The sequence below is a fragment of the Cucurbita moschata genome, unplaced genomic scaffold (genome assembly GCF_002738365.1).
Source record: "Cucurbita moschata cultivar Rifu unplaced genomic scaffold, Cmos_1.0 Cmo_Scf00013, whole genome shotgun sequence".
Classification (NCBI taxonomy): Eukaryota; Viridiplantae; Streptophyta; class Magnoliopsida; order Cucurbitales; family Cucurbitaceae; genus Cucurbita; species Cucurbita moschata.
Genome location: NW_019268529.1, coordinates 5,169,481 through 5,195,001, shown reverse-complemented (window position 1 = coordinate 5,195,001; position 25,521 = coordinate 5,169,481). Strand labels below are relative to the sequence as shown.

Sequence of the window (25,521 nt, the reverse complement as noted above, 5' to 3'; positions counted from 1 at the left end):
TTGAAGAGAAGAATTTGGGTTGTAATATGATTTGGTGATTCCTCTGAATTTCTAAGGCATGATTACACGAACACTGGCATTATTCGTAGAGTTGCAGATGGGACAAGTGTGAAGAGATGACCCACAAACAGTACACAAACACAGATGCCTGCATGGTAATAGCAACACGCACGATTCTTCTTTCCAACAGTTTTTGCACCATCTGTCCTCATTTCCTTTTCTCGTCTTCCTCCCTCTTCTGTTCCTCTCTTCTGATTCTTCAACTTCTTCATTCAAGTTTCGCCACCGCCCGTGATTGGCTTGTTTTCTGTCGTCGTCGTCGTCGTAGTTGCTTCCGCAGCAGGACTCTGCGTCGTCGACGGCGACGGCAGCAGTTGTGGTAGGATCTTCGAATCCTGCGCCTTGGTGATCGTTGTTTCTTACCTGTGAAAGGACTTGTTCCAGGTTGCTACGGAGGGCATTCGCGGTGGCTTCGTTCGTCTGAGCCACATCGCGCCATATTTGAGTCTCCATGCAAAGAGAATTCACTCGCTCTTCTAGTTCCCAATTTAATTTCCCGATCTTCTCGATTTCCTCCTCTTTGCTCCTCAATATCCTCATCATTCCTAACTCTATCGCCTCCAAAATCCTCCTCGCTTGCCTCTTACGTTTTTCCTCCATTTCCATTCTCACCTTCTCCATCTGCTTCCCAAAATTACGACAGAAACATATAAAATTAACAACCGCAAGTTTCTCTAAACCAATTAATCAACCAGCACTTCTTTACACATTAATAAATTAAATCTCTGTCGACAGAGAGAAATTAAAGAGCGTTTAGTACCGTACATGTTGCGATATCAACCGATCGAGATCGAATTGCTGCTGGTGAAATTGGTCGGAGATATCTTCGCCAAGAAAATCGTGATTGCATCCACAATTCTTCTGAAAATGAGCCGGCGAAGGATACGAAGCAAATCGATTAATGGTGGAATGATCTCTAGCGCGCTTCCTCGGAATCCGAAGATTATAGGTAATACCGCTATCAGACTTCAAACCAGCAGCCGTCGACGCCGTCGCCGTCGTCATCGCCGCCGCAGCCTTAGGAAACGAATCAATCGCTATATAATTGTACGGCGGAAGCAGAGTCGTCTCCGCCGCTGCAGCATTAGCACTGAAACCTGTTAGTGGAGCACCGTATCCCATAATCTCTCTCAGAAGAAGCCTATTTCACATAATCAGAACAGTGAATCACACAAAAAAAAAAAGAAACCGATCTCTCTTCTTCGTGTGTTCTTTCCTTCAATCTCTGCGAATCGAAACGAAATGACTTGCTCTTCTGGAAACTTGAAATTTTAGGTTCTATCAGTAGAGGCTTCAAAACAAAAAATAAAAAAACAATTCCCTTAAAAAGATAGAGAAACGAAACGGACTAATCTGAGCGTTGTATTTATAGGTAAAAGCAAAACAAACAGAGATCTGGTCAATCCCGTAATTTCAAGAAACATACGAGGGCATTTCCGAGATTCAGCACCCTTCCCAGCAGAATATTGGATTGGTTTTTGATATTTATATATTAATTTCCCGAGGCCCAAAAATTAAAAAAAAAATAACAATAATAATAATAATAATAACCGAGGAGTTATTAAATTAAAATGACTGACATTGTGCGTATCTGCCACGTGTCGTATCGCTCCAGTGGACGCACGTAAGGAAAGTGGGGGGTTTGCGGGTACGGCGTAACCGACTTGTCACCTTTTCCTATTTTAATAAAATAAATAAATAAATAAATTCGCCCGAGTTTGCGTGTGAACCTTTCTCCATTATTTTATTTTCACCAATAATTATGAATTAACTCCATTTTAACTCTTAATTAATTATGTTGACTCGGTTTAATTAACCCCATAATTAAAACGCGCCTCACAAGCGATCCCCAAATCCTAGCCGTCCATTTTCTTCAATTTAGGATAAATTACCAAGTTTAATACTTTGCGTTAAATACTTATTTTTCTCTTCTGAAATTTGAAAGTGGTGTAAATAAGTGTAGAGAAATAATTTAAAAAATTTGATTAGCATGTAATCTTGATTACATAATTTTTCTCTGTTTGTGGAAGGAATCCCATTGATGAAGGTTTGGATATGTGTTGAGCTAGCTCTGAATCATATTCAATGAATAAGGTTCCCAAATGTGAAGCAACCCCCATTCTTTGTTTTTCTTCTTAGAAATCATGATTGTGTGCAAGGACAAGTAATAATACATTGCTTTGGCTCTAAAGCTATGAGAGATTTTATGTGTGTTGGAAAGAGTGAAAAGGAAGTGAAAAAAGAGGGAGGGACCGTACGCTCATCTTTTGGGTTGGGGCTTTGAGTAATGCGATGTAGGGTACCCCAACAGAAAGCTGAAGAGGGCAGACAAGGGGTGCCTAATTTTCACCCTTGCAATCAATGCTTTGGCCTTCGTGTTGTTTTTGGACAAAGAAGAGAGTGGAAAGTTTTTGCGTCAAGGGTTGGTTTGAATGTGTGTAGTGTTTTTGAAAGCTTAAGCTTGGGGGTTGCATTGTGCAAATGAGGATAAGTGGTGTGGTGTGGTGTGGTGGGGACGAGTCTTTTCTTTTCACATTCAATCAAATGGGTATTGGGTATTCATTTTTTTATAAGATGGGTTTGATTTTATGTTTGTGTGTCAGTTTTTTAATGGCCAAGGACTGTTTTGTACATTTCTGTTGTTTGTTTGGTGCTCACCCTGGCCTCCCCACCATCAATGTCCTCCAGCTTCTGCCCTCCCCACACATTTACTACCACCCTATACACCTTTCTTTCTTTCTTTCTTTCTCATGCTCTCCTGTAGCTAATGGTCTCGACGTGATATGTGAATAGCCAAGTGGTGTATCTGGTGGAAAAAGGCCAAAGTTGAAGGTTCAAATCCCTCCTTTCGCTCAAAGTTTTGTCGTTTAGTGGTACGAGTAGAGTACATAAACACCCTTAGATCGGTATGAAGTAAAAGTTTTGTTATATTGAGAATTTTACTCTATTCTTGAGGATTATAGAGATGTTTAGTTAGAAACGGAAACCGTCTCTGTCAAGTGACTATGAACGTGACTCATGCTTCACTTTGATTACTAGATGTTGCAGTACGCATAACATTACAATAATCATCTTAGGATATGCTTTGTATTCAAAAAGAGAAAAGTAGAAGTAGTTCTTCAATCGCATCCTAGACCTTAGACATCAACATAATTGGGTGCCTAAACTACGCAACGCATAACAGGTTTAAATAATTGAATCTGAAACCAAATATCACTAACTTCCAACATACTTGATATAGTCTGATTAGGAAAGGAAAGGCTTTGATGAGTTCTGGAAGAGAGAGAAGAGCGGTTGTTTTCATTGCACAGATTCTCGCAGATGCAATGCCATCAGTACTCACTACAATAAGGGAAAGGAAATAATTAAAGGCAGTGGCCCATTGGCATTATTATTATTTGCATTTAGCAGACGCCTGAAACTATCATTCATGGGTCAACCATCGTACTGTAAATCCTATCAAAATCAATAATTCATACTCATCGTCCACAAAAATGTTTACACCATGCTGATATGACTATTACAGAAATTATGTATTTGAGCACATACAAAGTGGAGTAACGATATTATCATAGAAAATAAATTTGGTCCTGCATTTATCACCTGGTAAATGAAACCCAAAGATGGCATCTTTGCTACTTTCCATGTAGTATAAGGCAAATGAAATAATTGAGCAAATGACTCGGTACCTAAATTTCCTGTCGTGATTGATTGAGCACGGTATCTCTGCTATTATCCCACAGCATCATTGTCAAGGATTCAACATTGGAACACGGTCCAGGCTCACTTTTAAGAAAAAAAGAATACAGTTGTGGGCATGAAGCACGTTATGTAGTAGCCCGAGAATTCCCTGTCAATGATGATCCTACTTGAAGCATGAGAGGGTATACTGCGGTGAATTCCTTGTCTCCTCTGGCCCTTACCTTGGCAGCATAGTCATCTAGAGTTGCTTTGATACCTTTCCAAACTTGATCCTCACCTTGAGAATCCAACCACAATGAATACTGCTGAGGAGTAAGTTTGTTCCTTTGCATTGGTGACTGCAATTCCTCAGGACCTCGAGAATATAGATGGTGAAGTATGACGCTTGCTGGCAGATCGTGGAGTAGAGGAGATGCCTCCAGTTGAGATGTTTCCAGGAATATAAGAGGACGAAATGCTCGAAGTGCTCGATATGGTGCACCGAGTTGTTCTACGGGGTACAAATTTTGGCCCACGGCTAACTCCAGTTCAGCCATGTCCCTAGCCATTCGTAGCTTTCCTGATTCAGAAAGAGGTCTGACCAGAGAAGCATGCCTGATAAAGAAAATTAACACTCTGGAAGTCATGCTTCTTACAAGCTGAGTGCAAATGTTTTCCAATCCAGAGATGGTTGCATTTTTTGATGAAGGCAACAGCCTTGATAAAAACTCACTGCGGAAGTGAAGGATGTAGTTCTGCAGCTCCTCCATGTAAGGTGATGCATTATTGTCTATTGCAGCATTCATACCCAGTGCACCGAAGTTCTGGTCATGAATTTGCAATATACATGACTCCAGACTGTCAAGCATAGCTTGGAATAACGAAGTCACGGAATCACAGGCAACCCCATATATTGAACCTAATGCGGGAGACAGAACATCAGAAGCAATGATGGGTAGCCCAGTGATCATAGATGATACCCGAGAATGAATTTCTTGCAGATGCTGACATAATGTGAAATTCTTAAGTTGGGCTGGAGTTGCTGGACCACTTACTTGGCGCGCTTCAGGGCCAGTAGATATCTGCCATCAAATTTTCATAATATGGTCAAGTCAACTCATAGTGTAAAGATATAATCCAAACATAAATGTTCCTGATCTAAACTTAAGTTTAAACAAAAATCATTACAAAAGAAAAAATTCTTCTCTTTTAGAAGTCCGTCTCTGATTAGTTTTCATGGACATCACACCATCCTCCGGATATCACACAAAGTACATCCAGATCACATAACACGAGAACTTTCTCCCTCTTATGAAAACCAATAGACCATTTCATTTTTGCTGAAGGATGTAAGGCGATGATTCATAGAGAACAGTGACAGTTTAAGAACTTTAACTACATTAAGTGCAAATAAGTGGTCTAGTAAAGCAGTAGGTAGCACCAGGAAGAAAATTTGTCTAGTCCTATAAATAAATATCATGCTGCTACACATGTTTCCCAGGTCACTTGAAGTATTTTATAGATGGAGCATACTTGGCAAATTGCTAAGTGGTGAAATCTTGCATGAAAGGACAGTAGGGGCATGTAACTTAGGATTATATACCCTTGCTTTCGATATTAGAAGTTAGAGTATGCCAATGTCACCAAGGAAACTAACTACCTGACATTCAGCTCTTTCAGCCAGCAGGAGAAGAGCCTTGCCAACTTGACGTAGCACAAGTAGAGTTAAGTGTCCATCCATCTGAACAGATTCAATTTCTTCCTGAATACGTGATATGATTTTTGAGATCTGTTCTTTCGAAGGAACACTACCACGACTTGAGACTGGAAATACAGAGCTAACAAGATCAGATAAGCGACTCAAGCAGAAACCCAGGAATGCGTTCTGGAATATTTCAATGGCTGCAACCATCTGATCTTTTCCACCTGAACTTATTGCAGGCACAACCCCTTTGACATCAGTATCACGTGAAATTCTTTCAAGAAGATTCTCTATCATTGAGAACAGTTTTGGATACCCCATAGTGAATATTTCTTTCACAAAGCTTGATGCAGTAAAAGCAGACTTCATTTGGGTAGCAAAAGCCTTCACAAGTGCCTCCCAAACTCGATCTGTTAGCATGGAATCACCTTCCTAAACAATACATTACTAATATAAGAAACTGAATCCCAAATGGAGAAAGTTTTAAGACAACTAGACAAAGTGGGAGTAAAATTAAGCAGAAGAAGGACTTGTGTGAGTATAGAAAGATTTTGTTTCGCATTAAGTGCGAAAGAATTTAATATTAGAACAAAATTTTAACAAAAGAATCTGCACTGTAATTTGCATTGCACAAACGATGACCTACAAACAACAATTTGCACTGAAATCTCAAATTTTCAACATGAGACATATTGATCTCTCTTTTTTTTTTTAAACTTTTTTTTTTTTTTTTTTTTTTTCAAATAAGAAACATGCTCATGGTAGCTCAGAAAACGAGAATAGCCTAAGGGTTTAGGGGAAGACAGATCCCTCCCAAAAAAAACTAGTTACAGTGGTAATAACCAAGATGTTTCTCAAAGAAAAGAAGTATCAAATGAGGGGTGGAAAGGAAATGATGACAACTTGGGTAAGTCTTTAATTAAGCCCGGAAAAATTTTGAGACGGAAACCTGTCCTGATCTTCTTTCCAACTCTCAGCTAGAAGAAGAATTCTCAAGATGATCAATTAACGACTCAGTCATTTTATCAAATTTTAACAGTAAATGCTATATTATAGTTAAATTTAACCACAGGAAAGTTCACCAGCTTGAGAATTTAACAGACCCTTTACTATATCTTTCACACCTGGACTATATTCAACCAATGTCACCGGGTGGTCACTAAATTCAAATGTGTCCAGTTTCTCTGTTTTTACTCCTTGACTATATTCAACCAATGTCACCAGGTGATCATTGGATTCAAATGCCTCAAGCTTCTCTATTTTATACACGAAATTTGTCAATTAGAGACAGATATCAATCCACCAAAACGTTAAGCAGCAAAGCATATCTTAGGCTTATCAGTCGCAAGTCAGATATGAAAAGAGTCTTGATTAACTACATAACAGAACAGATTTTGAATACCACTTGCCTGAATAACATCGTCAAGCAGCAAAACATGAGTAAAGGGGTCACGTTTCTTCGATAAGACCCTCTGTAAATGCCAAACGGCTATAACAATCGAATGCAACTGATCCAAACAAGTTCCCAATCTCTGCCAGAGCGCCTCCCTTGCCTTGGCACCTCCACCAATCTGTGGCGTCCCACTTCCCCTAATTCCTCCCGGTCCATATCCACTTCCAGCCGTTCCCGAAATCGACTTCATATCCAATGCCACATTTATGCTCTTCACACCCATACCCTTATACTTGATCATCAATTGCTCAATTGTCGCCTTCAATTCACCAAGATTGTAAAATACCTGCAAGCCAGTCCCCACCTCAGCTTGATTCAGACCCTCCATTCCCCTCTCCAAAACCTTCATAGCCTCACTTCTCAATTTATCCCCAATTTCATTAACCCATTTCAATTCTTCGTCGACAACGTCAATGCCCGCAAGGTCATACTCATTGCAAAGGCTCAAGATCTCGCAGTGCAGCTGAGCGGCCTTAGCAAGATCCAGCTTCTCAGGCTCATCAGCAGAGGCAGAAGCAAGGTCGCGAAGCTTCTTCGACAAACGAAGGGCACGGATCGTATGCTGGAGAAGCTCGGTAGTTTCGTGAAGATTGGAGAACTGAACGGTCTTGGTAGAAACGACATTTCTGGGTTCAGATAGCTCGGATCGGACACGGCGAACGGAGGATTGGAGGGAGGAAACACCGGATCGAATAGTGGAGAGGGCATTCTCAGCGTGCTTTAGAGAGGAGAGTTGAGAGAGCAGGTCATTGTGACGAGAGAGAACCTCACTCCGGAGCTGCGATTCGAGGAGACGGATGGCCTTTTGAAGCTTCTCAGCAGTGGAGGCCGGGGAACCGGATGAGAGAGCGGCAGAGGAGAAGGAACTGGAGGAGAATGAAGGAGAGAGGAAGGCAGAGAAAACAGGATCGGAAGCAAAGGAATCCAAGGGAGATGTGGCAGTGGTAGTGTTGGTGGGATGAGGGGAAGTGAAGGTAGAAAGACGATGAATAGGTGAGGCGGCGGCGGCGGCCTGAGAGGAAGAAAGGGGAGATCTCTGAGACTGGAAGGGTGACGGTGGCGCTGCGGCTGGAGACGCCATATCGGTGGGGCGAATTTTCAGTCGTCAGACGGAAGTGGCTTTTCTCGTTTTCTTCAATTTAGAGCATAATAAATAATAAATAAATAAAAATATTTCTTAACCTTACTGTCTTATTATTTGTATATATTTATAATTAATATTTATTTTTAAACAAATTAGAACTTTTAAAAAAATACTTCATATTAATCTTCAACATGGGTACTCAACTCGACCATCTATTTGGGACCTTTTGATTTTTTTAAATTAAATGTTTTTTAAAGTAAATAGCTAAAATGGACGTATTAATAGCATAGAGATAAAAATGAACCAAAACTAAAAACATTTAATTTAAAAGATAAATTAAATTAACCAACAAGCCTCCTCATTTGTCTTTTAAAGATAAAATTGTTAGTTACAAAGAGAATGAGCCACTGTATCAAACTCGTGCTTGTTTGAATAATGACAATGAAATTCTTTGATATCATGCTAAGAATAAAAATCGCCCGACAAAAATTGAGTGGCTAAAGCTGAAGCAGCTACTTTTATATGGATTATGTGAAAAGGGTTGATACCAATAGTTACTATTTTACATATGCACAAATCCTCAATGCCCAATGCCTCGTTCATTTCAATTGAGCAAATCAGTGTTTAGTAAAATAATATAAAATTACTGTAATTTAGCTATAAAGATTAAAGTAGACAAGTACAATGATAACCGATAGTTGATATTATCTACAAAAATATATATATATATATATATTTTAGAGGTTGAAATTTTCCAAAGTAATATTTATTTTTTTATGATATGCTTTTTATTAATAATTGTTTTATATAGAGATTGAGTAACAATAGAAGAGTGGACTTTTTTTGATAGGGGTATTTAATTAATTTCACGTATGATAATTATCTAAGTATGCCATGAAAAAAATGTGAATGTTGACCTTATAGCTTCACTTTTTTAATACATTCTTAAAGCAGTATTTAGTTACGTAATAGTTAAGATTAAGAATATATTTGAAAGTAAATGATTTTTTTTTTAAAGTATTTTTCATTAAAAAACGGTACTAAAAATATTCCAAATACTTTTGGAAACAGTTAGAAGCATTTAAAATACAGAAAATATTTAAAAACATTTTAAAATAATAAGATAATATCAAATCGATTGGGTAGTACTTATATGGTTAATTTACCTCATTTCTTTTATTTTAGTTTTAAAAATTTTAAAATATCTATTTTAATTCTTAAAACTTTAATAATAGTTATTTTAAATGTTAGAAGCCGTAAAATAAAATTAGACAATTATTTCTAAAACTATAAAATAATTACGAGGACATAAAACTAACTGCAAATGATGTGAAAGCGGAAATAGAAGATAATTATAAGAGGGTTCATGGTATGTATTGGCTCAAGTTCCGACATTTGGAAATTGTAAATTTTATTGACTCAAACGATCTTAATTAAATAATAAATTCAACTCAATTATAAAATATTTGAATGGAGTTAAAAACATTTTGTTTTTTTGTAAAATAAAATATTATTTATTTATTTAAAAACATTATATTTGTGAGTTTTTATTTAAAAAGATAAATAACCGAAAAAATAATTATAGCAAACATTAAAAAAAAAAAAAAAAAAGACAATAATTCACGTTAACAAAATTATTTATTTATTTTTTATTTGAAGGAAGTGAATTTAAATAAATTGATAATGATGTGAAATTTGATTGATCTGATTTTCACGTGGCGGTTTATTTTATTTACCCATTATTAAAAATGGGAAGACGCCCACAAACGCACCGTCGCCAGCGACAAGACTTGCAGAAAAGCAAATCAGCGACACATCCTTTCTCTCCTTCTGCTTCTTTTTTTTTTTTTTTTTTTTTTGTTCACTTCTCTTCTTCTCTTATCTACCCGTACGCTCAGATTGTTCCCTCTGCTTCCCGCCGATGCAACACGCCCCTCCGCCATCACCATCGTCGTCAATCGCTTTCTCTTCTTTCCACACGATCTGAAACAGCAACTTCGTTTTTTCCGTTCAAGATGGTGCTGGAATTACTTGCCGCCAACACCGCTTACGTTCCCGTTGACCTTCTCGCTCTCAATGTAGCCATGGCTTCCTTCAATGGCCTTCTTGCTTTCGTCGCCTTCTCACAGGTCAGCTCTCTTCGAAATGGAAACCGTTTGGGGGATTTCTATTGCTATTTGGATATTACGATATTAGGATTGTTTCTGGTCGTCTGAGGAATTCGTTCTCCTCTCCTCGTTTTCTTCGTCGATCACTGTGCCATGTTTTTGTGCTTGTATTTGTGTTCTGGTTGTGAATGATTTGAAATTAATTCATCCTTTTTGGAAATACTGGTAATCGAACTCCATTTTCTTGTAAATAAGCTTTAACTAGGTTGGGCATTTGGTTTAATTGATTATACTGGTGCTTAGAAACGCATTGACGCACTTTTGGAAGGCGGACTAAGAGCATTCGTTTGGGTCCGGAATCTTTTTGGAACGAAGGAGACTCTTCGTCTGTTGTAAAATGGATTGTGAGGGACATTGCCGAACGGATATACGATTTTTTGTTCATTTCTTTTACGTACGAGTTCGAGAGACTGTTAGTAATGTTGGACACCTTTTCAATTTGCACTTTAAAGTTGGTTTCTCCGTAGATTTAATTTACATCCTACAACTTAGGATTTTCTTTTCCTGCACGTAGAGGTTCCTAGACTTGGTTACTTGCGTGATTTGACCTGACGATGCCTATTTGCGTTTTTAAGTTTGTGATGCTTATGTTTGTGATATATTGTGCATGCAATCTTACGATTGAGAGGACTGGGAATTGTCACTATGAGAGGCATCACTGCATACCAAGTTGGACACTTCAGCATACCTCTGCATATTGACTTGTGTGCTACTGTTTTTGTGATGGCTGTGTGTTCATTTAGTGCCTTTTGTTATCCGTTGACTAGTCTGGTTTTTATTCCAGCTCATCAGAATTCACATGCGGAGTCAACAGGACCGATGGACACGTCAAAAAGTGAGTCATAGTCTTTTGTGCGCGTTTAGTTCTCCTTGAATGTTATATTAGAAGGATTTAATGTTATATATCTTTTTGAAACTATCGATAAGATTTGTTCTCAAAAGTTTCAATGAACCAATATCTTTTGAAGTATAAATATGCCATAGCTCCTTCAGTTCTACGCACGTAGTGCATGAGATGTGAAAGTTCCCTCTAAGTTTAACTGCAATGTAGGCTTCAAGCACTCCATATTCTCACCAAACAAGAAAATTCCTTTGAAAGGGCACTCCAAGAGGAAGCCATATCTAGAATCTCTCTGATCTCAAATAAGTTCCCATACAAACTTGTAACCACTCTTCCTATTCCATTTTTAACTAAATTTGCATAAAGCAGCTCTAATTACATTGAGTCATAATGCTCAAGTCTAGCCTTGTCTGCTAAACAGCTCTCATGTGATGGTTGACGACATCACAGTTCTTTTGTGTAAACCTATTCTGATGCTTTGTATGTTTATGCTCCGATTCTACTGCATCAGTATTTTTTTTGTTTGTCTTTATTTGTATGGAGCTGTTTATCCTTGTACAAAGAAAACAATCTCATTTTCTTTTATTGTTGTGAATTTAAAGTTCATCTCAGCTTCTGAGACCAAAGTATTCCTTTCCGTTATTACTTGTCTAGTTTAATGTATATGGTATCATAAAAGTGCATGTGAAACCTATATAATCTTCCTGCAGGGTGGTTTTTACTCTCTCTTTTCTATATATCTGATAGCAGATTACATTTCCTTTCTAAGTGTTCAACATTTGCCAACTTTGTTTTAATTTGTTGATAATATTCCCACTATGTGATAGTAATCTTTCCTTTGAATACAACTTGCAGGTACTCCATCTGATGATATGCTCATCTAACTTGGGTAATTGCTTACTAGATAAGATGACCAGTTATCCTTTATAATAAAAATGCTACCCATGTATCCCAGTTCATGGGATCAAATTTATGTTTGATATTGCTTTTGAATCAATCTGGTCCATTTTGAAATTGATTTTAGAGCATCGTATTGAAAATGATAAGAATTTTGGCCTATGTGAGTTTGGTGAATCCAAAGTCTCTGTTGTAGTTGAACTGTTTCAGGTATTGATTTAAACTGCTTTAGTAGCTTTATAGGCTATTTACTCTAAAAAGACAGTAGTCTAACTCTTTTTGTGCACTTGTATGAATGCATATCTGTAATTAGCAGACTGGCAACAAGTCTTTAAATTTGTACCACATTGTTCCTAGTTTATTTTGTTTCCTTTTCTGGATGCTCTGGTTATCAGGGCCTCACATTAACTTCTGAACATCATCATTTTAATTTATGGAACTTGATCCTTAATTTGCAGGCTATATGTTCTATTTCATATTTGCACTTGTTGCTATTTTTGACCACTGCCACTGCTGGTCTCATGTGTTTGGATTTGTCCTCATGGGTATGCTATTAACAGTGTTTTGATTTTATGTGCTCCATATATGTTGGATATACTAATAATTTGAGTGGAATTGTTCTTGCAGCCTTCCCTAAAATACTGTTTCTTGCAGCCTTTCTCCTACTTCTTTCTTTCTGGTAAGTTTCCATCAGTTTCTAGTGTAGAAGCTTTTATTCTTGAATTTGTATATATACGTATCCCTTTCTTGTATTACATTGGTTATGCTCCATGTTTAGGCTTAAATTTTAAGCCCTTTTCTATTGGTGCTTGTAGATTTTAAAATATTATGCTAACGGCCAAAGTTGGATATTAATGCAGTTGCAATAGAGTGCATTTTCTTGTAAAATTTTATTTCATTCACAATGCTGTGTAATTTTTATGGGATATGTATGCTTTATTGAATATGATATCATAGGGTTGACCTTGGCCATCAAGCAAACGACGACGACGACGAGGATGAAGATGAAGAAAATAACACTCGACAGGCCTTGTTGGAAAATTCGAAAAACAAACCTGGTTCATCAAGTGTAGATGGCTATCGAAGATGTTGTGGATTTCCTGCAATTCATCTTGGAAGTAGGCAAAAACTTGTAATCGTGGTAAATGTGGAACAATTAATTATTATCATTTATTTTTTTCATGTACTATTTTCTTGTTTGATATTTATTTTTTCCTATTATTATCTGTGAACATTAATTTGTAATCTTATATCACCTATCCCCCTCCTTCAGGTTGTCATGCTGGTATTTTTCCTCATGGTCGCAGTTTCCATTCTGATCTGGATTGGGGAAGGAAAAAATCCTATTGATTCTACAGCTGTTGCCAAGGTATGAATTACTATTCACTTTCTAATCTGGTTGTCATGTTCACATTGTATAAAATTGAGTTGTTAGTGTTACATATACAGAACTGCTGTACAGCAGAGTATCCGGAAAGAAAGACATGGTAGTTAAATAAATTTAGTGTAAAAAAAAAAAAAAAAAAAATCTGTAAGGCAGGAGTAAATAATGTAGTCAAAGCATATTCCACCTGATAAGGAAAAAATTAGGGTTCATAGTGATTCTTTATTAATGATTCCCCATCACAATTGGACATAAACTGCATTATCTTGTGATCTAAGTAAAGGGAAAAACTAAACATGAACTTACCAGAATTTGTGAGTTCAAGATTACCACCATTTCTTTCCTTGGATAAAGTTCGTACTTGTTATAATTTGGGGGGCTTTTATCGAGAGCTACAGCTCTTAAAGAATTGGACAGAAAGCCCTTTGCTTGTAGGCGGAATGAACAAATATCAGCTCAGATGTAATGCTCTTAATTTCAGGCTACGGCCATATTCCTTGTGGTGTGTGAAAACTGTAAATAGTGCTTTGATTTCTTAGTATTTGTTAATATTATACTAAACTTTCAGTTTCATATTTCTTTCCTGCAGGTATCTTATCCTGAAGTTATTATGCGTTTATATAATTTAATTAAGTCCCAATTGCTATTTATGCAACATCTTGCTTATGTTCAGGTGTATGAATATTTCATTGCTGTTACAGTTCTTCTATCAGGAGGAGCCCTAGGCTTCTATGGTGAGTATTTTCTCCTGATAGTTTTGGTTTTCTTCTTAGAATTTCACATTGTTTGAGATTATATTCTTGGCATACTGATCCTGCTCTGATTTCCTCTCCTGAAATATTTTCAGGTTTCATGTTATTTTACAGACTGAAAAAAGTACGTTCTGAGGAAGCTTCTTCAGAGATGAAGAAGGTATTTGACTCATTATTCTGGAATACAATCTGGGATTTTTTTTCTGAAATCTAAGAAATCTCATGATTCTGGAATAATTCTATTACATGCAGGTTGGTGGTCTAGCAGTTGTATGCGTTGTGTGTTTTACATCAAGTGCTTTGGTGGATCTTCTTACAGATATTCCTGTAAGTCGTAGACTCTCTGTGTGTAAGAGTGTATGAACCTCACTGGTTGTCAATGATTTCATGTATGTATATTCCTTTTAAGTTTCTAACTTCTCTATCACTTATGATAGCTTTCCTATAATTGGCGCGTCAAGAGAATAAATGGAGTAAAAGCACTAGTCCTTTTGACATTGTACTTCTGCATGGGTAAGTCTTTTTTATTTCTTTTATGAATCTGGGTTCTAAACTATTTGAGTGTCAGATAGTCGACCCTCGTTGCCTTCTAGGTTAATTTTGGCAGAAATTTTATATCCTCTTTGAAATTTTGTATTGTCCTCCGAAGTTTTTTAAGCTATTAAAAACCTTTTCATGCGCCACTTGCTAAGAGAGTTTACGTGTAATTGAAATTCAGGGTGCATTATCTTAATAATGTTATTGACATTGTGTTAGTAGAGTTCCCTGTTTCTATGAACCTGATATGATGGCTACATTCGATCTATTGCTTGAACAAGCAACTACGCAACAGAAAGAAGTTTACTCACCTCTGGTGGCTTTGTAGCTCATGTAATTTATTTGTGGTCACTTAGTCACTAATAGTAGTTTGGTTGTTTATGATGAGGAGATTAGTATAACATTTTTGCCTTTTGTTTCTTCAAATGTCAAGAGCTCACTCACCTTTTCTCAATCCTTATGTTTCTCATAAATTTCAGATACTTTGTAATTGGTAAATTAGTCCAAGAGGTTAGATATATGGGGCATCTTTGCTCCTTCCTATTGTTATCAATAAGTGGGCTGAACTGTCTAACGAGCATCATTTATAGTTCCTATTTAAAATATAGGATTATAAGTCTTTGATGATCATGAATGTGTTCTAGTTGTAATTTCCTGAACTATACTTTAAATGGTGGATTTAGACATCCCAGAGAAAATGAATTCATGCCATTTTCCATTTACTAGTGAGCTTTTGTTTATTGTGTTCAAACATGTTTGCTTGTTAGGTTCTTTGATTCCATCGGCCTTTTTAGTGTGGACTATGAGAGAGTTGCCACCTCCTAAAAAAATTCAAAGACAAGAAGAATCAAGGGCAATTGCTTTTATAAGCCATGGGGCAGCAGATGTAAATCCTCAGGGTTGGACTGCTGTAACTCGTTCAAAGAATCAGGTTTCTTCCTATCACCATCTGAAGTATCAACATTTATTTTATTATTTTATTATTATTATTATTATTATTATTTTGTTTGAGTTTAAAATGGGGAGTATGAGGATTTCAATCCCAAAAGAAAGAATATTTGATAATTACCACTGAGCTAATCTCACTTTGGCAGTATCAACGTTATATTTTTCAAGATTTGTTCTTGATTTATTACTTGTGAATGTAAAGAATAAGACAAGCATGTAAGCTAATGAATGGATCAAAACCTGAAGTGACTTTGCACCGTAAAAATTATCATCTAGTGATCCGATGCAGGGACATCCTAACCACTCCAATTTCTTCGATATTTCTCATAAAAGCCTAAGCTCTTTTTCCTAACTTCCATTTCGATCCTTGATTACTGTTACTTTTTAGCATAGATTTTGTGGGATACTTCATTTTGGTCAGTATCCTTTTCCTTCTCAGACTTGAATCCTTGGAATGAACAAGGATAGAACCTTTCTTGACAGATTATTCTAGGTGTAGCTTGGCTCTTGGAGAGGTCTGGTAACCTTTTTCAGTTTCTTTTTCTGTTTCTTTCAATCTCATTGTTCTACATCAACTTAATAAACATCCATTCATTAGTTGGCCTGCAGCCCACGGCTTAATCCTTTTTCGTTGACACCATTGATAAGTGAAGTGATTCATTGGTTAAGAGAAATATGACATCTAAGTCATACCAGTAAAGAGACATATTCATTGGTAAGGAAAAGAAGAAATGTGAACTGTGAATGGATTGATTCTATAAAATAGAATCCTTGGCCTCGAACAAGATTCAATTGATGATTAAGTAGGGGAATTGTTGGTCTAGTTCTCCACCTTTACAACAGAAAAGATGATTGATTAAATTCTATTGAGTGGGGCAATGATTGAACAAAAGAGTAATAGCATCTGTAAAATTATTACTGTTCCATCTTCTTTTAATTCTTCTCATTTCTTTGCAGGTGTCCAGAGCAAGTCCCATATAATGAAAGACTCGGAGGACACGCCACCGATTAAGGCTGCTCATGTTTACATGAAATAAATCATGACCAGAGATACAAAATCTAACATACGGGAAGATGAATGTTGAGAGTTTGACGATGCTTTGACACCTGCTCTGTATATTTCAACAAAAGTTGATGACTGACATCACATGTGAGAGGTAATCAAACCTGCAGCCGCACATACATGGAGGTTCTATATGCTTCTTTCCGTTCTCCTCTTCTTTTCCCCGCCCCTCTGCACATAGTAGCCAAGGATTGGTCGTTCTCTTTGAGGGGAAAATTGTTGTACAATTTTTGCTTCCCTAGAAGCTTGAAGTTTTGCAGATTATGTTGTAAAATTACCCATATTATGTACCACCCTAGTTCTGATGGGAACATACATTACGTTGGTTGAGTTTGATAAGGCGTAGCCTACATACAGAAACTAACTATCAATTTCTGTTTTTCAATGCAAAATCTCTCCTTGAAAGATTTTTATATGCCCCCTCTTTTGAGGATCTATTAGATTTACCTTACCACCAATGAGGAAGGGCAAATCCATAAAGCATTCTCCTTTTCTTATCCTTATCATCGGAAGTCCCATGATATCGAAGATAAAGAGGACGTGGAGTTGTGTCATTGGCTGAGACAGTGAAGCAGCAAAATATGGAGATGGAAGTAGAAAGCTCCTACCAAGGCATTTGTGGATGAGAGGCTGCCAGTTGCAAAGGTGTGTCCTGTCCCACTTCTCCATCGCCAAAAAAATCTTCCAGTTTCGTTTTCGCCAATGAGAAAATAGATAGAGATCTCATCAGGATGAGGACCTGTTCTCTTCTACTTCTATAAAACAAATCAAACCCTTAACTAAATTCTTCATCTTCACTCAACTCAAACAGAAAACAACAGCAACAGCGAAAATGGCAGCAGCTTCATCAATGGCTTTGTCCTCCCCATCTCTCGCCGGCCAAGCCGTGAAATTATCCCCCGCCGCTGCCTCCAACCTCCTCGGCGAGAGCCGTGTCACCATGAGGAAAACCGCTGGCAGGCCCAAGCCCGTCTCCTCCGGTAGCCCATGGTACGGCCCTGATCGTGTCAAGTACTTGGGCCCATTCTCCGGCGAGCCCCCTTCCTATCTCACCGGCGAGTTCCCCGGCGACTACGGCTGGGACACTGCTGGCCTCTCTGCTGACCCAGAGACCTTCGCCAAAAACCGTGAGCTGGAAGTGATCCACTCGAGGTGGGCCATGCTTGGAGCTCTTGGCTGCGTCTTCCCGGAGCTTCTGTCTCGCAACGGCGTGAAATTCGGCGAGGCCGTGTGGTTCAAAGCCGGGTCTCAGATCTTCAGCGAGGGTGGGCTCGACTATTTGGGGAACCCGAGCTTGGTTCACGCGCAGAGCATTCTGGCGATCTGGGCTTGCCAGGTTGTGCTGATGGGAGCCGTGGAGGGGTACAGAATTGCAGGTGGGCCGCTGGGTGAGATCACGGACCCAATTTACCCAGGGGGCAGCTTCGACCCATTGGGGCTCGCTGACGACCCAGAGGCCTTCGCGGAGCTCAAAGTGAAGGAGCTGAAGAATGGAAGATTGGCAATGTTTTCGATGTTTGGATTCTTTGTGCAGGCAATTGTGACAGGGAAAGGACCTTTGGAGAACTTGGCTGACCATTTGGCCGACCCTGTTAACAACAACGCTTGGGCTTTTGCCACTAACTTTGTACCTGGAAAGTGATCATCACTCCTCCTCCTCCTCCTATTTAGCTTCTACTTCCTAATGTGTTCTAAATATTTGGATGTTTCATGTTATGGAATTATCAAGCTTTTCGTTTAATCTTCTGTTTGCTTTGCTTAATCCTTTTAGTTTAGAGTTCAAATCAAATAAATTATTGGACGGTAATAACTAGTTGGATATGTTTTTTTTTTTTTTTTTTTAAGTTTACCCTAAAAAATTCATTTTAATTTATGCATTCCAACTAAATCAAATAATCAAATTAAAACTTCTAAAATTCCAAGGTCGGAAATTTTAAAACAATAAAAATAAATTAAATCTTCCAACTAATTACAATACCCAAAAATGTTATTTAACTGAAAAAATGTTAGGATAATAAATTCGTTTCTTTAGGTAATATCATTGGACTTCAATATATATATATATATGTATATATATATGGAGGAGGAGGAGTTTGTACATTAATTTTGCTTGGGATGAAAAAGAAAAGATGAAGCTGTTTTTTCAAATATGGACATTAAGTAGAATTAAAGGAAATTGGTTGCTATATGCATTTCACCCAAATTTAAACCCAAATTAAATCACTTTCTTCAATGTAATTTCAAATGTTGAGTCCACCTAAAATATTTTTAAAAACAAGAAAAAAAATTGAAGGATCATGAAATCAAACCAAATTATCCCAATCTCTTATACACCTAATTCAACCCATTCCCAACTCAAAATTTCTCATTCTTTAATATAAACATTTAAATTCAAATATTTTTTTTTTTATATAATGCAAGGAAGAAAAAGGTCGAGGGAGGAGAGTGGTGAAGGTCTTAGTCCATTAATGAGCATGCTGCAGTCAGATAGAAACGACACGTGATATCAAGAAGAAGAAATAAGAACAAAGCTTGAATCCATTCCGATTCTCACGTCGGCGGCTTTCCTTTATAATTTAATTTGGGCTGCGTTTCTTTTGATCTTTTAGTTTCACCGTTTTCTTGGCTATGCCCTTTTCCTTTTGCTCCAAATGATTACGGCCCACTTGTGGAATTAATGCCATTAACCACCAGGATCATCTCTTATAACGCTGTTTTGGGAGCTCTTCTTCTTCTGGGTTCGCTTCCTTTACTGTTTGCTTTTACTCTCTGTGCTTTCCTCCATTGCAAACCAAGCTTCCTTTACAATACCCACCAACCATTTTCACCCTTTATATCCTCTCCAGTTATCTTATTCAATCTCTTTCTCTCTCTAGGGATTAGATTTTTGTCTGTGTGTGCCCTTCTCCTCTTCCATCTTCTATTTTATCATTCTCACAATTTCCCATTGGCCCACTATCCCTGCTTCTTTATTGCTCCTTTTTCTACCATGTCTCTCTGGGGGCTCTGGATTTGTTGGGTTTGAGTTATTTCAGACCAACATTTTGGCATTTCCCCCATGCCTTTTGGGGCTCTATTGGCTATCCACGCTTTGCTTTCTTTCCCTTTCTGGGTTCCTGGAGGAACGCCGAAATCTGGGTCTATCTTCGATTGCTTCATCAGGTAAATCCCTTGTTCTTCAAATCCTTCTCTATTTCTCCAATTACATTGTTTTGTCTTCTTGTTTTGGATCGACAAATTGTGGGTTTACTTGTTTTTGTTATGGAGAACATTCCTTCATTGTTTGTTCCTATCAATCAACTGCTGGTTCTTGTTGTTTACAAGTGCTGACTTATTTCCTGCCTGAATTTCCAGATGGGTTTGTGAAATTTGATAAGAACTTGAGGTTGAACTTGAAATTCAGTGTTGGGTGAATCAGATATGGCGTCTGGGAATTCATTGAATGATCATTTATCCAAGAGGACTTCATTTTGGGGGTTGTCGTTGTGGGTTTTGATCTGTATTTGTATTGGTGCATTCATAGTTTTGATTCTTGGCTTATTATCTATTTGGATCTTGTTTAGAAAAAAATCTAAACGATCCATGGATAAATTCCCCATGTCCCAGATACCTAATTTTTCAAAAGATATCAGGATAGACCAGGTTGGGGCTCAAACTCAAACTCAAACTCAAACTCCCAATGACCACCCCGAAAATCGACTTCTTTCGGTTGATATCAAAAGGAATGATGAAAACTCTGAAGTTATGGCTGTGACAAAATCAACTGAGCCTGATAATAACAGCCAAGGCAGTTCGAATTATCGACACGAAAAAGCAGGCAATTCACAATCAGGGGAAGAAGGAAGCTCTGGAAAAGCTAGATCGTACGGAGGAATTGTGCCACCGTCGCCTCTCGTAGGCTTGCCAGAAGTTTCACATCTTGGATGGGGTCACTGGTTCACTCTCAGGGATCTACAGCTTGCAACGAATCGTTTTTCGTCCGAAAATATTCTTGGAGAGGGAGGATATGGGGTTGTATATAAAGGCAGACTCATCAATGACACTGAAGTTGCCGTGAAAAAGCTTCTCAATAATCTGTAAGGATTTATTGTTCAAAGATCCATTATGTTCTATTCTAATATAATGCTTTTGGAATGCTTGTTTTATGATTTGAAATGCATTTAGGGGTCAGGCAGAGAAAGAATTTCGAGTCGAAGTGGAGGCTATTGGCCATGTTCGACATAAGAATCTCGTTCGATTGCTCGGTTATTGCATAGAAGGCGTTCATAGGTAGGACTAAAGAACTCATCAACTACTTTAGTCTCCATAAACAAATTGGCTTTACCTGTTTTCTTTATGTAGGATGCTAGTCTATGAATATGTGAACAATGGCAATCTAGAACAGTGGCTACATGGAGCCATGAGCCAACACGGCACGCTTACGTGGGAGGCTCGTATGAAGGTGCTTCTTGGCACTGCGAAGGCGTAAGTCTTTGAACATAAGGACGGAGTAATATAGTCGACCTTTAGCTTAGAGACTTGTTTATCTGAGATGCAAATATGTTTACTTCGTGCAGGCTTGCGTATTTACACGAAGCAATCGAGCCAAAAGTTGTTCATAGAGATATAAAATCAAGCAACATTTTGATCGATGATGAGTTCAATGCCAAAGTTTCCGATTTCGGATTGGCCAAACTCTTGGACTCTGGGGAGAGTCATATTACAACTAGAGTTATGGGAACATTTGGGTACGTGGCACCTGAATATGCAAATACCGGTTTGTTGAACGAAAAGAGTGACATTTATAGCTTCGGCGTTCTCTTGCTGGAAGCAATTACAGGGAGAGACCCGGTGGATTATGCCCGTCCTTCTAATGAGGTATCCATTATTAGACCATTTTGTACCATAGTTATTGTGAGATCCCTCTCACATTTGGTTGGAGAGGGGAATGCAACGTTCTTTATAAGGGTGTGGAAACCGCTCCCTAACAGACACGTTTTAAAAACTTCGAGGGATCTCACAATTGTCCATTTGTGTCCTCCCATATCCTGACTTGATGGTCATATTTGAATGCTTTTGTCAGGTTAATCTTGTTGAGTGGCTAAAGATGATGGTAGCAACAAGGAGAGCAGAGGAAGTTGTGGACATGAATCTTGACGTAAAGCCTACTACTCGAGCATTGAAACGTGCCCTTCTCGTTGCACTTCGGTGTATCGATCCCGAATCAATCAAGAGACCCAAGATGAGTCAAGTTGTAAGGATGCTGGAAGCCGATGAATTTCCACTTCACGAGGTACCAAAATCAGTATCTTGTTTTCGTGACTGCATGATCGATTATCGTCCATTCTCGTTTGTCTACATTTCAAGCGTTTCACTGATAATACATGGTTAGCTCTACAATGATGATTTTCTTTAAAAGAACATGGTTCCAATATAGGTATGCATTAGGTAACAATATTGATTCGAGTTTCTCTGGCTTCACCATGTGAGGAGTTTGCAGTTACCTAACCCGGAGAATATTATAGGACAATGGCTATTAAATTCTTGTGAAACCTGCATTTAAGTCTATTGTGACCAAGTTTTTGGACACTTCTGCTGCTACCTGTTAGATGCATGTAGAAGGTGGTCCTGCTTTGGCATGGCTGTGTTGGCAGCTAACTCATCAAACATTCTTAATTACTAGCCAAAACACTTTAACTATGCGGGTTCGGCTAGGAAACCCGAGTCATTTGAGTTTACAAGAATGCATTGTCATGTTACTATATCATCTGAGTATGTCCACATTGATTGGAGAGAGGAACAAGTGCCAGTGAGGACATTGGCTCTGAGGTGGCTCCGAAGGGTTGGTGGTGAGATTCTACCTTGATTGGAGAGGGGAAAGAAGCATGGTTTATAAGGGCGTGGAAACCTCTCCCTAGCATACATGTTTTAAAAACTTTGAGGGAAAAACGAAAGAGGACAATATCTTTTAGGAATGGACTAACCACGATTGTTCAAAGAAATGATTGGAAAGTTTATGTTTACATACAACTTTGCAGGATAGAAGAAACCGAAAAAGCCGATCGATAAGCTTGGAGATCGAGCCGTTGAACGAAATATCAGGTTGTGATCAGATGGGTGGGGCATCAGAGACAAGCCATGGAGGATAGAAGTGAGAAACGCATGAGCATGGGAAATGATTGCACCTCCCATGCTCTCCATGTTCATGTCAACAAAAAGAAAGCTGTTTTTTTTTTCTAGAGAGATCTGAATTGATGGTGGTCGATCGAGCTTCTGGTGTTTGCTCACACAGACAAAAGGGTTTGAGAGAGAGAGAGAGAGATTGTACAGACTTGTCTGAAGGACCACCTGACATGGCCCACCTGTCTTGTCTTTAATTTACATCATTCTAATTTCCTCCTCTCTTTTTTTGTTTTCTTTCTTTCTCCTTTGTCGGCATCTCTTTCATTCACTCACGACCAACTCTACTCGACTCGACTCACTCGTATTCACTTTTCTTTTTGAATGCTTTGAATATCATTCGTTACTTCCCGTCTTCCTAGGGTCGATCTCCACTTTAAGGCATACACGTCTTTATTGGTACGTACGAGTCGAGGAGGAAAAAGTAGAAAAGAAGAAGAAATAATGTGAATTTGTAGTACCAAACAAAATGATGATGGAAAATGATGGAATGGAATGGGAGGTTGTTGGATTGATTAGTACCCAATTTTCAGAATTTATTGTTGGGGAAATTAATTAATGCCCATAATAATAATAATACTAATTCTTATTATTTATTTTTTAGGATTTTAAAATCCCAAGAGAAAAATATCAGAAATGTGTTGGAAAAAAGAAATTGAAATCTTGACAAATAAGCCACCGACCAAACGTTGACTTTTTCATTCCAATTTAATAAATTTAATCAACAAATTTGTAATGTTTTATTACTTCTATAATTATACTTAAAATGTTGGTAATTTTTGTACTAAAATAAGATGTTGCCGTTTCTTTTGAATTGATTGTAGTCGTTTGTTTGTTTGTTATTTTTAAGGTTAAGGAATTGAAGATTTATTCTTTAATGGAATGTTTGGAATTTATGCATTTGCAAAATGAAAACAGTCACCTATAAAGCCCTTTAAAAAATTACCTAAAATGGCCCGAGAAAAAAAATATATTAGCGTCTCAATTTGACCAAATTTGAACATTTTTTACAGCAAAATTGAAAAACATGGACCCTAATTCAATTTTCTTGTTATGGCATGGACTATATTGCCTACTATATAAGCCTAAACATGGACCCTATACAGTAACAAGCTTTTTGAGCTGTCGTCAATCGAACACGTTTGAAAAGGGGAACAAAAAATGAGGTCCTGCTTCTAAGTGAAAACATGTCTCAAATTGAATAAATTAAAGTCTCCCTTGCAGTAAAAATGAAAAAATATTGTCACAAATATAATTTTATTCTTACCCCAAATATATTATTTGAATTGAGTTTTAAATGAAAGAAAGATAAATTGGTATTCAAAGTAATAATTAAAAGTTAAGTTGGTATAGTCTAAAATATTTACTTGGGAAGAGAAAACTGGGCCTCTGGCCCAAATTAAATTGGCAAAATAGTCCAGACCAATATCGTATTTGGGCTTTAAAGATAGTCAGGCCTTTGGACCTTTAAAGCCCATCCTTTTAATCTTAAAAAAAAAAAATTTTTAAAAAATAGAATTCCCCAGCAACCGAACCGGATGGGAACACAGGCAGATGCCAGAGGGCATAAAATTAAGATCACGTGAGCTGGACACTTCAGTTTTGTCCGTTAGGTGCAACCGAGCCGACACTCCTCGAGGTGGGCCCCAACTCTTCCACGTCCACCACTTCAAGAAAACCCTTCACATGCCCACGTGGACCTACAGTAACCACACGCAAGCAAACCCCAAGCCAAGTATATTCTTTCTATTTTAATTTATATGCTTTTAAGAAAATTAGCGATGGGAGTCCCACAGTTGACTTTTCCAACAAGATGTGCGGTCACGATTGTGCGAGACGGAGAAACGTCGCGATTCTAGGTTAGGACCGCCACCCAACCTCGCTTTCCCTCAACTTCACTCCCAAGCCTCTGCTCAGTTAAAAATTAATTTTACATTATTAATTATTTTTATAATTTTTTCCAACATAGTTTTTAGAAAATAACGGACCATTTATGTCTCATAAATGGGCCAATTGTTACAAATGCAAGCGATTAATGATTGCTGAAGCCTGAAAATATCAATATATTTATAATTGTATTGTTTTTTTTTTTTGGGGCATTTATTTGTTTTATAATATCAAGTGTGTATTTCTTTATGGGTTTTTTAATTAATTATTTATTGGAAAATCCTCCACTTAAACACTGTTTGACTCTCCATTATTGCCTTATTATGCCTTCCCTTTACAGAACAAAGCCCTCTCAAAATAGCTTTCGTAAAGCTTTCGCCCTATTTGTCTTATTCCACTCACCATTGAATTATATTTCTGACAAAAGTTTATGGACTATTTTCCTTTTTTTTCCTTAATTTTAAATACATATTTGACATAAAACAAAAAACTAAAACTTTTTTCAGTTATAAAATTCATTTTTTTTTTTGCACATATACACACAATTAAAATTTTAAATTTTATTTGATAATCTTTTAATTTTTTAAAATAAACTTATAAAGGGTTATTTTATTTTATTTTTTATCTCCACAAGTTCAATAATGAAAATTTTGAATTTTTAAATACATGAAAGGATATTGCCTTTCAAGCAGTTGAAAAGCACTATTTATAATATTTTCAACCACATGTGTGTATATGACGACCCACTCCATTATTATTTGTCGTTATTATTATCATTATTATTATTATTTAATACAAACTATATGATTGTTGTTTGAATTACATGCCACTTTTTTTATAACTTTAAAACTTTAAGAAGTTTGAAATTTACTTTCAATTTATACAAAAAAAAAAAAAAAAAAAAA

At 37.4% G+C, this 25,521-nt stretch overlaps 5 protein-coding genes across 6 annotated transcripts; 3 read left to right on the top strand and 2 right to left on the bottom strand.

Moving 5' to 3' along the window:
* LOC111451502 (probable BOI-related E3 ubiquitin-protein ligase 3) lies at nucleotides 1–1,408 on the bottom strand. The gene is made up of 2 exons (XM_023091953.1): nucleotides 826–1,408; nucleotides 1–681 (listed from the first exon to the last, which is right to left on the bottom strand). The coding sequence occupies exons 1-2, from the start codon at nucleotides 1,180–1,182 to the stop codon at nucleotides 52–54; spliced, it is 987 nt and encodes a 328-aa protein (XP_022947721.1). The 5' UTR covers nucleotides 1,183–1,408; the 3' UTR covers nucleotides 1–51.
* Nucleotides 1,409–3,114: 1,706 nt separating this feature from the next.
* Nucleotides 3,115–8,029, bottom strand: LOC111451297 (conserved oligomeric Golgi complex subunit 5). 2 transcript variants are annotated; one of them, XR_002711956.1, is made up of 4 exons: nucleotides 6,853–8,029; nucleotides 5,402–5,875; nucleotides 3,750–4,823; nucleotides 3,115–3,402 (listed from the first exon to the last, which is right to left on the bottom strand). XR_002711956.1 is itself a non-coding variant. In XM_023091670.1 (3 exons), the coding sequence occupies exons 1-3, from the start codon at nucleotides 7,975–7,977 to the stop codon at nucleotides 3,888–3,890; spliced, it is 2,535 nt and encodes an 844-aa protein (XP_022947438.1). In that variant the 5' UTR covers nucleotides 7,978–8,029; the 3' UTR covers nucleotides 3,505–3,887. The 2 variants fall into 2 exon arrangements, 1 of the variants encoding a protein (XP_022947438.1); XM_023091670.1 differs by lacking the exon at nucleotides 3,115–3,402 and having other exon boundaries at nucleotides 3,505–4,823.
* A 1,711-nt stretch (nucleotides 8,030–9,740) lies between these two features.
* Nucleotides 9,741–16,983, top strand: LOC111451126. The gene is made up of 13 exons (XM_023091411.1): nucleotides 9,741–10,109; nucleotides 10,933–10,983; nucleotides 11,845–11,878; nucleotides 12,345–12,431; nucleotides 12,514–12,565; nucleotides 12,844–13,027; nucleotides 13,160–13,255; nucleotides 13,944–14,004; nucleotides 14,118–14,182; nucleotides 14,275–14,349; nucleotides 14,460–14,535; nucleotides 15,327–15,490; nucleotides 16,465–16,983. The coding sequence occupies exons 1-13, from the start codon at nucleotides 9,996–9,998 to the stop codon at nucleotides 16,486–16,488; spliced, it is 1,083 nt and encodes a 360-aa protein (XP_022947179.1). The 5' UTR covers nucleotides 9,741–9,995; the 3' UTR covers nucleotides 16,489–16,983.
* A 335-nt stretch (nucleotides 16,984–17,318) lies between these two features.
* LOC111451127 (chlorophyll a-b binding protein of LHCII type 1-like) lies at nucleotides 17,319–18,333 on the top strand. Its single transcript, XM_023091412.1, has one exon. The coding sequence runs from the start codon at nucleotides 17,403–17,405 to the stop codon at nucleotides 18,210–18,212; it is 810 nt and encodes a 269-aa protein (XP_022947180.1). The 5' UTR covers nucleotides 17,319–17,402; the 3' UTR covers nucleotides 18,213–18,333.
* Nucleotides 18,334–18,988: 655 nt separating this feature from the next.
* LOC111451124 (probable receptor-like protein kinase At2g42960) lies at nucleotides 18,989–22,951 on the top strand. The gene is made up of 7 exons (XM_023091410.1): nucleotides 18,989–19,732; nucleotides 19,925–20,646; nucleotides 20,735–20,839; nucleotides 20,912–21,034; nucleotides 21,127–21,427; nucleotides 21,633–21,842; nucleotides 22,588–22,951. Exons 2-7 carry the CDS (start codon nucleotides 19,991–19,993, stop codon nucleotides 22,696–22,698), a joined length of 1,506 nt encoding a protein of 501 aa, XP_022947178.1. The 5' UTR covers nucleotides 18,989–19,732; nucleotides 19,925–19,990; the 3' UTR covers nucleotides 22,699–22,951.
* Nucleotides 22,952–25,521: the final 2,570 nt, after the last annotated feature.